The 13,898-nt window shown below is 36.9% G+C and overlaps 1 protein-coding gene across 1 annotated transcript; it reads right to left on the bottom strand.

Annotated features, from left to right (window-relative positions):
- Positions 1–5,917: 5,917 nt before the first annotated feature.
- LOC116590121 (olfactory receptor 4K3-like) lies at positions 5,918–6,856 on the bottom strand. The gene has a single exon (XM_032341776.1). It carries the CDS (start codon positions 6,854–6,856, stop codon positions 5,918–5,920), a length of 939 nt encoding a protein of 312 aa, XP_032197667.1.
- Between the last annotated feature and the right edge of the window lie 7,042 nt (positions 6,857–13,898).

Genomic DNA, 13,898 nt, shown 5'->3' with positions numbered 1-13,898 from the left:
TCTTAATGTTAATGAGATGATATAGGGGGATAAAGAGCTAGTTAGGAACTAGTTACTATACCATCATGAAAGTGTAAATGTTCTTCAATGATGGGTGATGGTGCATTTTGAAAACCTAGTTGGGATGGATGTGCCATGGAGATCTAAAGGATTTGAACTTATAATTTAAGTTTGATAAAGTTATTGAGCTTTTTGCTGATGTCTCAGAAAGACACAGTGGTTATGATATTGGCTTGAAGCCAGGTGGAGGAGCTTCATTCCTTCCCTTCTTCTTTTAAATTTCCTTGGGTAGGTTCTTCACGTTTATAATATGGTAGGGGACACCCATGTAGTCATTTGAGGTTAGTAGTCATTGATTCTACTCTTGATGCTTCTCACTTGGATACAAATGCCTCTCAGATTCTGAAAACTATTAACATTATTGCTGCTGATAAAATAGACCTATGGTTGACATGGTATTCTGTGTTGTCTATGTATCTGAGTAGTCAACGTGGTGTCATGGCATTCCTTAAAGTTCAAGAAAGTGTTGTGGGGAGACAGTGATGTTAATACCTACAAATATAAATGCGAAATACATTTTTGCTCAGATTAAGTGTAACCTAACAATAATGGGAATCAGTGAACAAATTTTCTTATAATGGCAAAATGCTCAAATTAATAAGACACAATGAAAATGTGCTACTACATGATATATATCATGGAGAACAATGGTGAATGGTGGTTCTGCTAAAGTAATTTCTGTTTGACCTCTTAGTATAAACAAGAAAATAAAACCTAAGTGTCATAGTATGGCTGGTGAGCATTTAGTATTATCTCCACGAAGAACTGCTTGTCGACTGAATATTTTTATTCCTGTAGAAATGACAATAATCATAGGAACTGATGTAATATAGATGAATATAGATGTATCAACATCTATACCTGCTGTGAATATTTGGTGACCTCATGCACTAAATCCTAGGAAACCAATGGATATTATAGCTCAAGACTTTCTTATATATTGCAAAGTTACTTCTTTCCTTGAATCATATGTCACTATGTGGGAAATTATTGTGTATCCCAGTAGGGTAGGAATGCAGACTATGATTGCAGCAATTTCCATTCTCCCACGCTTGGCTGCTCTGCCACACTCAGGTATCTGTGGTCCTCCTGTGATCCTGAGGATCCTGAGACCATACTGTCCCACCTAGGATTCTGCCCCTCTTTGCCATATGAGCACCCTTCAGTCAGGGATATCCCTCACTGGAGCTGATTTCAAAAAGTTCTGATTTTGTGCTTCTGTGCTATATGATTTTGTGGTAGTCAGTTTACATAGGCTCCCTGCCACTATGGTTATCTTCCCATATATCACCTAGGATTCACTTTTCCACATCTCCGACCGTGCAGGAAGTAGCCCTTTTAAATTTTTAAACTTTCAGCTGTTCTTTCCTTAGATCTATGGTAGTGTGTGCATGTTTTCAGAATGACTTGATAGCTATCTAGTGAATTCCTGGACCAGAGGAAAATAAGGTCTCCTACTTATCTGCCATCTTGGACTCCTAATCTACCCTCTTAATTGCTAATTCCACTTATAATTTTGAGTAATAATAAACTGGCATTTGAAAAATATGAAAGCTGAAAGGATAGAGTAAATATAAACTAAAAAATGTGACTTGGAGTTTTAATACCTGAAAGTATTCTACACGGAGTTCTTGAGACAAAGAGATTTTTGTTTTGGAGGGGGAAAAAAAAGGATATTCATGGGTTATATACACCCAAATGGTATTTTTCAGTCTTCACAAACCACCTAATAAGGATTATGCAAATTATTTTTATCACTTATTATCCTCTCCAGGTGGTAAGAATATGAGTGTTGGATTTTTGAAAAAGATTTATTTATTTGAGAGAAAGAGTGGCAGGAGGTCTGGAGGAAGAGAGTGTATTCTCTCCATGCACAGCAAGGACCCCCCCCCCCACCTCCCCATGCAGGGCTGGATCCCAGCCCCTGGAAGAGTGACCTGAGTCAAAATCAAGAGTCAGGTGCTTAATTGACTGCATCTGAAGTGTTTGACATTTGAACATGTTTTTGTAATGGAATAAACACACACAGAACAATAATAGCAAACAGAGTATCTTACCTAGGGCTACACTGCAAGATTCCTTGGATTTCTATTTGTATAGGTGTTACTTGGATCACTTTTGTGAAGAAATAATTTTCTGTTTAAAGGTCACTCTGAAGCTACTTAATTAAGGTGAATCTATTTTATGGAGGGATTTAGCTGCAAAACACCAGTCCCTATTAGCTACAATGACAAAGGTTTTTTTTTTTTTAACAATTAAAAAAATATTTATTTATTTGAGAGAGAGAGAGGATGAGAGAGAGAGAGAGAGAGTGAGACGAGAGAGGTCAGTGGGAGAAACAGACTCGCTGGTGAGCAGAGAGCCCATTGTGGAACTTGATCCCAGGACTCCAGCATCATGACCTGAGCCAAAGGCAATTGCCCAACCAACTGAGCCACCCAGGCACCTGGAAAAGTTTTTTTATAGTAAATATATTTGCCACATCCCTATACATACAGCTAGAAAAATAGTGAAAAACAAAATAAGGAGAATATAATGAATCAGAAAAAAAAAAGAATATAGTCTAGTTATGAAGTGTGAGCTGTGTAGAATTGCTGATGAGTTATATGAAATCCATATGCTTAGAAATTACATGGATAGTAGGACCTCATTTTGTAATCTATCAGTTAGACTACTGATTATGTTGTCTAGCAGGAATTCAATCCAGATTCAGTGTTTATGTTATGTTTATGTTGTTATGTTGTTATATTCCTCTAATAAAGAGGTATGAAAGAACATTATATATAACCTTCAAATCACTTCTTTTTTTTTTTAAGATTTTATTTATTTATTGACAGAGAGGGAGAGATCACAAGTAGGCAGAGAGGCAGGCAGAGAGAAAGGGGTTAGCAGGTTCCCTGCTGAGCAGAGAGCCCAATGTGGGGCTCGATCCCAGGACCCGAGACCATGACCTGAGCTGAAGGCAGAGGCTTAACCCACTGAGCCAACCAGGCGCCCCTCAAATCACTTCTGAATAAATGGTATGCTCCTGAAACTAAAGACTTTTTAATCAATGAGTTCAGCTGACATAATTTCATCTTAAAAATATCCCAAGCCAAATGTACCCATGAATGCCTATAGACAGATCTGAGTAATGTTTCCTGGTTATGTGGTTTGGGGAAACATCCAAACTTCCTTTCTGCCAATAGCTCTTGATACAGTTTTTACTTCTATATTAAAAAAATTCTCAGAAATTAAAAATTATAACTATAGTTATTTGTATATTTTATTAGTTTAGTATGTCATCACCACTTTATTTTATTGGTATAGAGATTGATGTGCTTTATTAACTTTTTAGATATTTGGTATAGGGTTAGGACACTTGAAATCATGACTTTTTCTCCTTTTCACAGGAATGAGCTAGAAATTGGGATATTGTAAAGGTGTGTCAATTTAATTTTTTTCAGCAAATGGCATATATCATCTGGGGCTATATATATGCTCTATTACAATAGCAATTTCATTTAAGATTATAAGGTGCTGACATTACTGGCCTTGCCCAGTCTAACCCTACTGACAATAACACCAAAATACACATATTTTCCTTCTGTATATTTTACTGTTTGTGTATAATATAGTAAACATTCTGGCAGGTTATCAGTTGAAGGCTTCCCTAGAAAGCAAAACTGGTTAGAACATGGCCTATTTGAAACCTTCAGGGGACAAAGATGTATGTGGTATGTGGGCTTTTGTTCTTACTGATTTTTGAAGGCCAAAGAGAAAGACTTTCTTTTATTTTTTCATTAATATTGCAATATATAATACTTGAAGTATACAAAACAATGTATGTAAGTTATGAAGAAAGGCATGCAAATGAGCAGTGATAGGATGAGAGCCAGAACATACCAATACCATTTTAGTTGTGTTGGCTCCTTCTGGAGTCCATCTGTCTCCCGGCTGGAGCATTAGCTCTGCTCCTCTCAACTTGGAGCTTTTGTTACTGACTCCAGAGCATCTGTTCCTGTTGTTTGGTGTCCCAGCCACTGGGACAGGGAAAAGAGGAAATAGAGTTGATGTCTTTAAAGAAATGGCAGAAGTTCCACAAATTACTTCTTACATTCTATTGCCAGAACTCAATCCTATAGTCACATCTAGCTGCAGAGACTAGGAAATCTACTCTGTAGCTGGGTGGTCATGTGTCCAGATGAATCTTGGGGCTGTTCTGTTAACAGGAAGAATAGGCATATGGACACTGGGGAACAGTTAGCAGCCAGTTACTGACATACAGTGTATTCACATGTTTGGTTTTACAAGACAAAACCAAGTTGTTTTTCAAGGCTTAATTAAGTTCATTTTCACCCACAAGCAGGGCATAAGGTTTCCATAAATACACATCAGTACATAGTCTCAACAATAATTTTTGCTGTCAGATTTTTTTCTTTTACTCATTTAACAGGTGTAAGATGGCGTTCATTCTGATCTTAAGTTATATTTTCTTGATTACTAATGAGATTAAGTGTTTAGTGTCCCATGGTATTTCTTTTTAGGAATAAATAACTGTTCAATTCATTTGCCCCTTGTCTCCCCTTTTGAGTCACTTTTTTTTTTTCTTTTTTTCATTTCTAGGAGGATTTTCGGTCTTGGTATAAAATTATTGTGTTGTTTTTACTGATGGTTTCTTTTTTGCTTTCTTCTCATCACTCTAAACTTCTTTTGCTTTGAAACAGCACATTCTTCTCTTTCCCCATCCTCCCAGCTCTCTTTGCTTTAATGTAAAGTAAAATGATAACCATAAAAATCCATTATTAACCCAAGGAAATAATGTTTCAAGGGATTGTGAATGCTTTTCCCTATGTTTTTAACAACAACAACAACAACAAAAAGTCTAGAAATTGCAACTTTCAATCAACAATGGAGACTTGGAATCTTGAACTATGGGGGTGATGCTGTGGAGTACAAGTACAATATCATTACAGCTTGATTGATTTATTTCTCAGTAGAAGTAGACCACTCAAATATCTTTAGTATCTACTCCAGCTAATTTACAGTTGGGATAAGTAAATCATATAATTTTGGAAATGAGAATAATGATAAATAGTCTAGATTAGTTTTGTAATAATATCAAACATGGGTAAAGTGTTTAGCATGGTGTTGGGAATGTTGGTAGCATTAAATAATGGTAGTAAGGATTATTTTTATAGTTATCATTGTTATCATCTGGTAATCTTTGAATAAATACAAAGGCATATTTATGCAAATTATGATGATCAATTATTATCCTCTCCAAGTGGTAAGAATATGTGTTGGAATTTTTAAATTTAATTTTATTTATTTTATTAAAAGATTTTATTATTTATTTGAGAGAGAGAATGCACACAAGCAGCAGGAGAGGCAAGTAGGGGGAAAGGCAGAACCCGAATCCCCGCTGAGCAGGAGCCCGATGAGGGGCTCAATGCCAGAACCCCAGGATCCTGACCTCAGCCGAAGGCAGACGATTACTGACTGAGCCACCCAGGGGTCCCAAGTGTTGTTTTTGAAAGAGATTTATTTATTTAATAGAGAGATAGAGAATGGGGGGGGGGACGTCTGGAGGAAGAGAGAGATTCCTCAAGTGGACTCCATGCTAAGCATGAACCCCACTGGAGAGCTGGATCCCAGGCCCCAGAAATCATGACCTGAGCCAAAATCAAAAGTCAGACACTTAATTGACTACATCCCAAGCATTGGATTTTTGAACATAGTTTTATAATGAAATAAATACAAACCATACATCTGGGAATACTTCAAGCATATAGATACAAATAAGTCCCATTTCCATTTTAGTTTATAGGTCAAAAGGTGGACAAATTGGGATGCATTTTCCAATTACATGAGAAAACTAAAAATTATCCTGTGAATTCATATGCTGATTTATCAGTCTCTTTATGGCATTCCTAATGTCTTTATTTCTCAGTGTATAAATGGCTGGATTCAGGAGAGGTGTGATTACTGTGTAAAACACAGCAAGAAACTTGTCCATCCAAGTGATGCTAAATGGCCACAGATAGATTAAGAAGCAGGGACCAAAGAATAGCAGCACCACAGTGATGTGAGAAGTACAGGTAGAGAGTGCTTTTGACGCTCCATCCTTAGAGTGAAGACGGACAGTTAGTAGGATATAGGTGTAGGAGATCACTAAGAGGATGAAGCAAATTGTCGCCAAGACCCCACTGTTAGCATTTATAAACATTCCCAAAGTATGTGTATCTATGCAGGCCAGTTTGATCACCAAAGGGGTATCACAGAAAAAACTGTCCACTATTCTGGATCCACAGAAGGGCACATCTAAAATCATGACTTGTTGGCTCATGGCATGCACAAAGTCAGTGGTCCATGATATCAAAACTAGCCAGATGCACTTCCTTCTGTCCATGATGCTAGAGTAATGCAGTGGCTTGCAGATGGCCACATAACGATCATAGGCCATTGTCACCAGCAGTACCATCTCACCCCCTCCAAAAAAATGCACACCGAAGATCTGGGTCATGCAGCCACCAAAGGAGATGGTTTTATTATCCTTTAGGAAGTCTGTGGTCAGTTTAGGGGTAGTTACTGAGGAAAGGCAGAAGTCCACAAATGAGAGATTGGCTAAGAGGAAGTACATTGGGGAATGGAGATGAGGGTCAGTGATGAATAAGAGCACGACAAAGAGGTTGCCCACAACAGTCATCAGGTAGAGCGTAGAAAAAGGCAGTAAGAGGAAGGTCTGGAGCTCCTTTGAATCACAAAGTCCACGAAAAATGAACCAAGATGCCACAGACTTGTTTGCTTCCTCCATTTTGTACATGGTATTCTAATGGAGCCCAAAGAAAGAGATGAACTAAGAACTTCTAGAATGGAAAGAAGAATCTCATTAACACTCAGGTACTGAGAGCAGACACGTCCTATTCATGGGAAAAATTCAAATCTTACCATTGTACTAGCTGACAATTGAAAATAAACTTTTCTTGAATTTACAGACAGACACAGACTTATAGATAAGATGGGGAGCTAAGTATTGAAGGGTAATTCAAAAACCTTACCCATCAGAATTATAGTTGTCATGGGAATCCAAAATGAATATGCTGATTAAAAATGTCAATAGTAATATATTACAGAAATCATTTATCCAAGCCTGAATCTACGTCCTCTGCAGGGAGAATACATAGCTTTAAAATATATCAGAGTTTCTATCCCCCCAGGGCAATAACTGAATGCTACCTTTCTGATACAAAACATGCTTCTCAGAAACACATCTATTGCTAAGTGGATATGTGGTAGCATACTGAACTGAACAAAACATTCAGAAACTCTGGGGAAAACTGTTGATGAAATAACTTGAGAAAAGATATTTGTGTTCCAAAAGAGACCCTGGATGCTGACTATGCATTTCTAATATCCAGTATTTCCCTGCATTTGAAATCTCCCTTTGAAAGGAGATTTCCACAAACATATATTTCGTGGCCTGAGTAACATTATTTATGAACATATATGGACTGGTCCTTGGTTCTTCTTGGTAACAGAGATTTATTTTCTGTGATTGGATTAAATGATGGAGATATGAAAGATACTTTTACTCCTGACTCTTTTTCATGGGAGTTCATGTACCTAAACTATTGACTTATGCTGTTTAAATTGACCTCTGTGGAAATAATTTATTTACTATTTTTTATAAGTCAGCAGACCAAGTCTTTTCCTCCTTTCTTTCTCTTTTTCCATTCTTTCTTTTGTTCTTTTCATTTCTGGATCTTTCTAGTATTCTGTTTTGTTTTGTTTTCAGGCTATAATGTTCAGATTATAGCTTTGACTACATAGCTCATAATATGTACCAGGTCTGTGTTAAGCACCTTAAAAGCATTTATCTGTTTTACTTTTCATTTGTCTGTTTGTATTCCTCCCATAAGGCTTAAAGCATTTTGCATTTCCGCTAGCAATATATGAATTACCTGTTTTTTCCAAATCTCTCCAATGCAATGTTATTGTCATGTGATGATAAGAAATGGCAACCAGATGTAATTTAATTCCTTACTATGAGATTGTTTTCCCTATTTTTAAGTATTATATTCCTATCCTTTACTTTGAACTGCATACTTCTTTTATTTATTTATTTTTTCCATTTTACCTATTGGACTTTTTCTTTCTCCAAGCTTTTTTTTTATTTGAAAAGATATGACTTATTCTGTTAACAAAAATCAACATGAGGTTGTGATGTCTTTATGACTTTCATCTTACAATTGAATTCTAATGATTTTATTATATGTACCAGTTTTTGTAAAGTATATTTAGTGTGAACATCATAACCTCACAAATAATGTATATAGATATACAAATTATCTATTTTCCACGTTGTAAAATAAAAAGTAATAAAGGTAGAATATGAAGTGAGGTCTGTGTGTTTCCAAAGCTTCTGATACATCTTTGTTACTAGATAATTGCTTCTGGTGGAAACCTTTTGACAATACTAAGAAAATAAATAAGATGCATATTTAAAAAATATTTTATACAACTAATAAGATTTCTATACTAATACATTTAGTTCAATGAAAAGGTAACAGAGACATGAGTAAATGTAAATGGCTAATAATGATAAGAATGATATATACAGGTTCACATTAAAACCAATCAGAAGAATTTTGTTTGATTTTAAACTTTAGGCACTTTGGCCTATTAATTTTTTCCTGAAGCATTTCTCCATTTGCTACCTTGAGGAAAGGCAAAATGAGTAAAATCCAAAAGGAATTAGAAAATGTCAGGATAAGTTGGAAGGTTTTTGAGAACCAGTGATCCCCAACCTGGACTTCTGGGAGCATCTAAGAATGTAGATAGACAGTGCTTTTGTTAGTGTATGAAATGCTGTTAGGAATTTATTAAATGCTGTTAGGGATTCACTGGGAGAGAAAACCCATAATCACTCCCCTAAGACATTCACTGAAGAACACATTCAGAACTCTAAACTCTATAGATAGGTATGAAAAAAAAATGCTTCAGGGGAAGAGAAAGAAATAAGTCTCAAAATAGGGGAAGACATTAAATGTGTAAGTCAAACACTAGTTGTCCAGGATGTACTTACCTTACACAGATCACTCCTGAAACCGGTTCCTTCCTTGCTTACTGAGAGGACTTACTCTAGAATCTACCTTACGTGGAATGAAGTCCAATTAAGTTTCTGCCATGAGCAGTATTGGAGGATTGTGTCCTCCTGGATGTGCCAAGTTTACACTGTAAGGAGTAGCCTCTGAGCTTGCAGGCTTTCCATTTCAGTAGCTTAAATAGAGCCAAGTGTTTGGAAAGGCTTTCCCTATCATGCTCTTGGGGATCCTGAACTTCCAGTTCTCCCTGAGGAAAATTTGGGCTTTGAGGGCAAAATGCAATCACCCATGCCTTTCAAAGCTAGATCCAAGGTAGTCCAGTTGAATACAAGTAAAAGTGTAAGAGAAGGGGGATCAAAATGTTTAATTACTTTGTTTATGAGGAGGCTATAACTTTCATTCTTTAGCTGTCTATCTACCTTGTCATAAAGTGAACTAAGATGTCAGTTCCAGTCCCACCAGAATCTAGTTGAGTTATGTAGGTGGGCAGGTAGCAAGTAGCTCCTCGTTAGCATGTTGCAACTATGGTCGTGATTTAAGGGGCTACTTGAACTCGCTTCCTTGGATTTCAGAGGGATGTTAGGTCTCAGCCTTCACATTCCTTCCTTAAGCTGGTCCTGAACATCAACAGTTTGAGTGTAAAGCATATTAGAGGCATCTCTCTAAGTGATGGGAGAGATAATGAAAGGATACTTTTCAAGTCATTCATTTACCAAGGAAATAATATGTGAATGGAATCTAATAAGATTCAATGGAATCTTATTAAGATTTCAACTATTAAAAATAGGTGTATCTGGAGCAAATAGTGAACGCCCACTTCACTTGCGCTCTCGCAGTCTCATGCACTCTTGGAGGTAACAACTACCGGTCTTGCAGTGCATCCTTCTGTTCCTGTTCCCATCAGTGACAATGACTGTACATATCACCATGTGTCCTTAGAGAATTTTTTTTAACCTCACTTTTGTGTTTGTTTTTACGTTTGATTTTAAGTAAATTAGATGTGAAAGGCTATTAATAAACTCTCCCATTTCCTTATTTTTCTCTTATTCCTTACTGGCCCTGCCCCTCTCTGTCCTCTTTGCTCTCTCATTTTCTCCCTTTCTGAGTTGTATTCATTTTTTTTTTTTCACACCTAGATCACAAAGCATGGTCTATGTCTAAATCATCTCAGGTCTAGATTACAAAACATGTTCCATGAGCCATTTTGTGCCGTGATGTCTAGAGTCCATAACCATCTCAATCTGAGAACTTAAAGAGTCAATATTTATTCCCATACTTGTGTACTACAACACACTATACAGGCACCATCTCATGCAATCGTGGTAACACATAAATCCATTTACAGAGGAGAAACAGGCATAAAGAGGCTTAATGATTCTCCCAAACCTTAGAGCTATTAAGTGAAAGATCAGTGAGAGGCACTCTCTGGGGAAGGATGCTTGTTTAAGGGAGAGTTTGAGGAAATATATGGTTGCTCTGAAACTTAGAGTGAAAAGTCTGTAATTCAATAAAGTGTTTCTTTCATTTTATATTTTTGTAATTTATAGCTTTTCACACACACTCACACTTTATATATATCAAAATTAATTCTGTAGTTATACACACAAACACACACATGCATATTTAAGTTTTTATTTTCATTTCAGTTAGGTGATTCAACACTTCCATATATTACCCAGTGCTCATCACAACAAATATACTCCTTAATCCCCATCACCTATTTAACTCTTCCCCCCCACACTTCCTTGCTGGTAACCATTTCTTTGTTCCCTACAGTTAAGAGTCTCTTTCTCGGTTTGCATCTCTCTCTCTTTTTTCCCCTGTGTTTATCTGTTACATTTCTTAACTGCCACATATGAGTGAAATCATATGGTATTTGTCTCTCTGTGAGTGACTAATTTTGCTTAGCATAATACACTCTAGCTCTATCCATGTCATTTCAAATAGCAGAATTTTATTTTTTATGGCTGAGTAATATTCCACTGCAAATATATACCACATCTCTCCCCACCTCAATTCTAGGATTAGGGCTCGGGTTAGGTTTCAGGTGGGAATGTGCCTGCCTTGTATCCTGTTCAGAGACCTCTGGGACAATTAAACTCCAGACTTTTGCTAGAGTGTGAATAAGCAGGGCAGCCACTTATGTTTAAGTCAAGGAAGGCATTTTGGGCTCTATAGTCTTTAAACAGATATTCAATATTTCCTTCTTTTTTTTTCCTAATTAACATATAATGTATTATTAGCCCCAGGGGTACAAGTATGTGAATTGTCATGCTTACACATTTCACAGCACTCACCATAGCACATACCCTCCCCATTGTCCATAACCCCACGACCCTCTCCCTCCCTTCCTCCCCCAAGCAACCCTCAGTTTGTTTTGTGAGATTAAGAGTCTCTTATGGTTTGTCTCCCTCCCGATCCCATCTTGTTTCCTTTTTTCCTTCCCTACCCCCCAAACCCTTCACTTTGCCTCTAAATTCATCATATCAGGGAGATCATATGATAATTGTCTTTCTCTGCCTAACGTATTTCACTCAGAATAATACCCTCTAGTTCTATCCATATCATTGCAAATGGCAAGGTTTCATTTCTTTTGATGGCTGCATAGTATTCCACTGTATATATATATTCCACATCTTCTTTATTTATTTATCTGTTGATGGACATCTAGGTTCTTTCACTGTTTGGCTATTGTGGATATTATTGCTATAAACAGTCTGGTGCACATGCCCCTTCAGATCATTACATTTGTATCTCTAGGGTAAATACCCAGTAGTTCAATTGCTGAGTCATAGGGTAGCTCAACTTTCAACTTTTTGAGGAACTTCCACGCTGTTCTCCAGAGTGGCTGCACCAGCTTGCATTCCCATCAACCATGTAGGAGGGTTCCCCTTTCTCCCCATCCTCACCAGCATCTGTCATTTCCTGACTTGTTATTTTTTAGCCATTCTGACTGGTGTGAGGTAGTATCTCATTGTGGTTTTGATTTGTATTTCCCTGAAGCTGAGTGATGTGGAACACTTTTTCAAGTGTCTGTTGGCCATCTGGCTGTCTTCTTTGCAGAAATGTCTGTTCATGTCCTCTGCCCATTTCTTGATTGGATTATTTGTTCTTTGGGTGTTGAGTTTGCTAAGCTCTATATAGATTTTGGATACTAGCCCTTTTTCTGATATGTCCTTTGCAAATATCTTCTTCCATTCTGTCAGTTGTCTTTTGATTTTGTTAACTGTTTCCTTTGCTGTGCAAAAGCTTTTGATCTGGATGAAGTACCAATTGTTCATTTTGCCCTTGCTTCCCTTGCCTTTGGCAATGTTTCTAGGAAGAAGTTGCTGCAGCTGAAGTTTAAGAGGTTGCTGCCTGTGTTCTCCTTGAGGATTTTGATGGATTCCTTTCTCACATTGAGGTCCTTCATCAATTTGGAGTCTATTTTCATGTGTGGTATAAGGAAATGGTCCAGTTTCATTTTTCTGCATGTGGCTGTCCAATTTTCCCAGCACCATATGTTGAAGAGACTGTCTTTTTTCCATTGGACATTCTTTCCTGCTTTGTCAAAGATTAGTTGACCAGAGAGTTGAGAGTCTATTTCTGGGCTCTCTATTCTGTTACATTGATCAATATGTCTGTTTTTGTGCCAGTACCATACTGTCTTGATGATGACAAGTTTGTCATAAAGCTTGAAATCTGTAATTGTGATGCCACCAACCTTGGCTTTTTTTTTTTTTTCTTTTCAACATTCCTCTGGCTATTTGAGGTCTTTTCTGGTTCCACATAAATTTTAGGATTATTTGTTCCATTTCTTTGAAAAAAAAATTGATGGTATTTTGATAGGGATTACATTTAATGTGTATATTGCTGTAGGTAGCATAGACATTTTCACAATATTTGTTCTTCCATTCCATGAGCATGCAACATATTCCCATTTCTTTATGTCTTCCACAATTTCTTTCATGAGTACTTTATAGTTTTGTGAGTACAGATTCCTTGCCTCTTTGGTTAGGTTTATTCCTGGATCTCTTATGGTTTGGGATGCAGTTGTAAGTGGGATCAACTCCTTAATTTCTCTTTCTTCTGTATTCTTGGTGTATAGAAATGCACCTGATTTTTGTGCATTGATTTTATATCCTGACACTTTACTGAATTCCTGTACAAGTTCTGGCAGATTTGGAGTAGAGTCTTTTGGGTTTTCCACATATAGTATCATATCATGTGCAAAGAATGATAGTTTGACTTCTTCTTTGCTGATTTGGATGCCTTTAATTTCTTTTTGTTGTCTTATTGCTGAGGCTAGGACTTCTAGTAGTATGTTGAATAGCAATGGTAATAATGGACATCCCTGCCGTGTTCCTGACCTTAGTGGAGAAGCTCTCAGTTTTGTTTTTTGTTGTTTTTTTTTTTTTCCATTCAGAATGATATTCCATAGATGGCTTAGATAATACTGAGGTATATACCATCTATCCCTACATTTTGAAGAGTTTTGATCAAAAATGGATGCTGTACTTTGTCAAATGCTTTTCAGCATCTATTGAGAGTATCATATGGTTCTTGTTTCTTTTATTAATGTATTGTATCACATTGATTGACTTGTGGATGTTGAACCAATCTTTTAGCCCTGGAATAAATCCCACTGGTCGTGGTGAATGATCCTTTTAATATACTGTTGGATCCTATTGGTTAGTATTTTGGTGAGCATTTTCACATCTGTGTTCATCAAAGATATTGGTCTGTAATTCTCTTTTTTGACAGGGTCTTTGT

This window comes from Mustela erminea, chromosome 5, assembly GCF_009829155.1.
Source record: "Mustela erminea isolate mMusErm1 chromosome 5, mMusErm1.Pri, whole genome shotgun sequence".
NCBI lineage: Eukaryota > Metazoa > Chordata > Mammalia > Carnivora > Mustelidae > Mustela > Mustela erminea.
Note: the sequence above shows the minus strand (reverse complement) of the source record. Positions and strands in the feature narration are given on the sequence as shown.

Coding starts and splice junctions, on each gene's coding strand:
- LOC116590121 (XM_032341776.1), bottom strand. CDS start 6,856: ATGGAGGAAGCAAACAAGTCTGTGGCATCTTGGTTCATTTTTCGTGGA.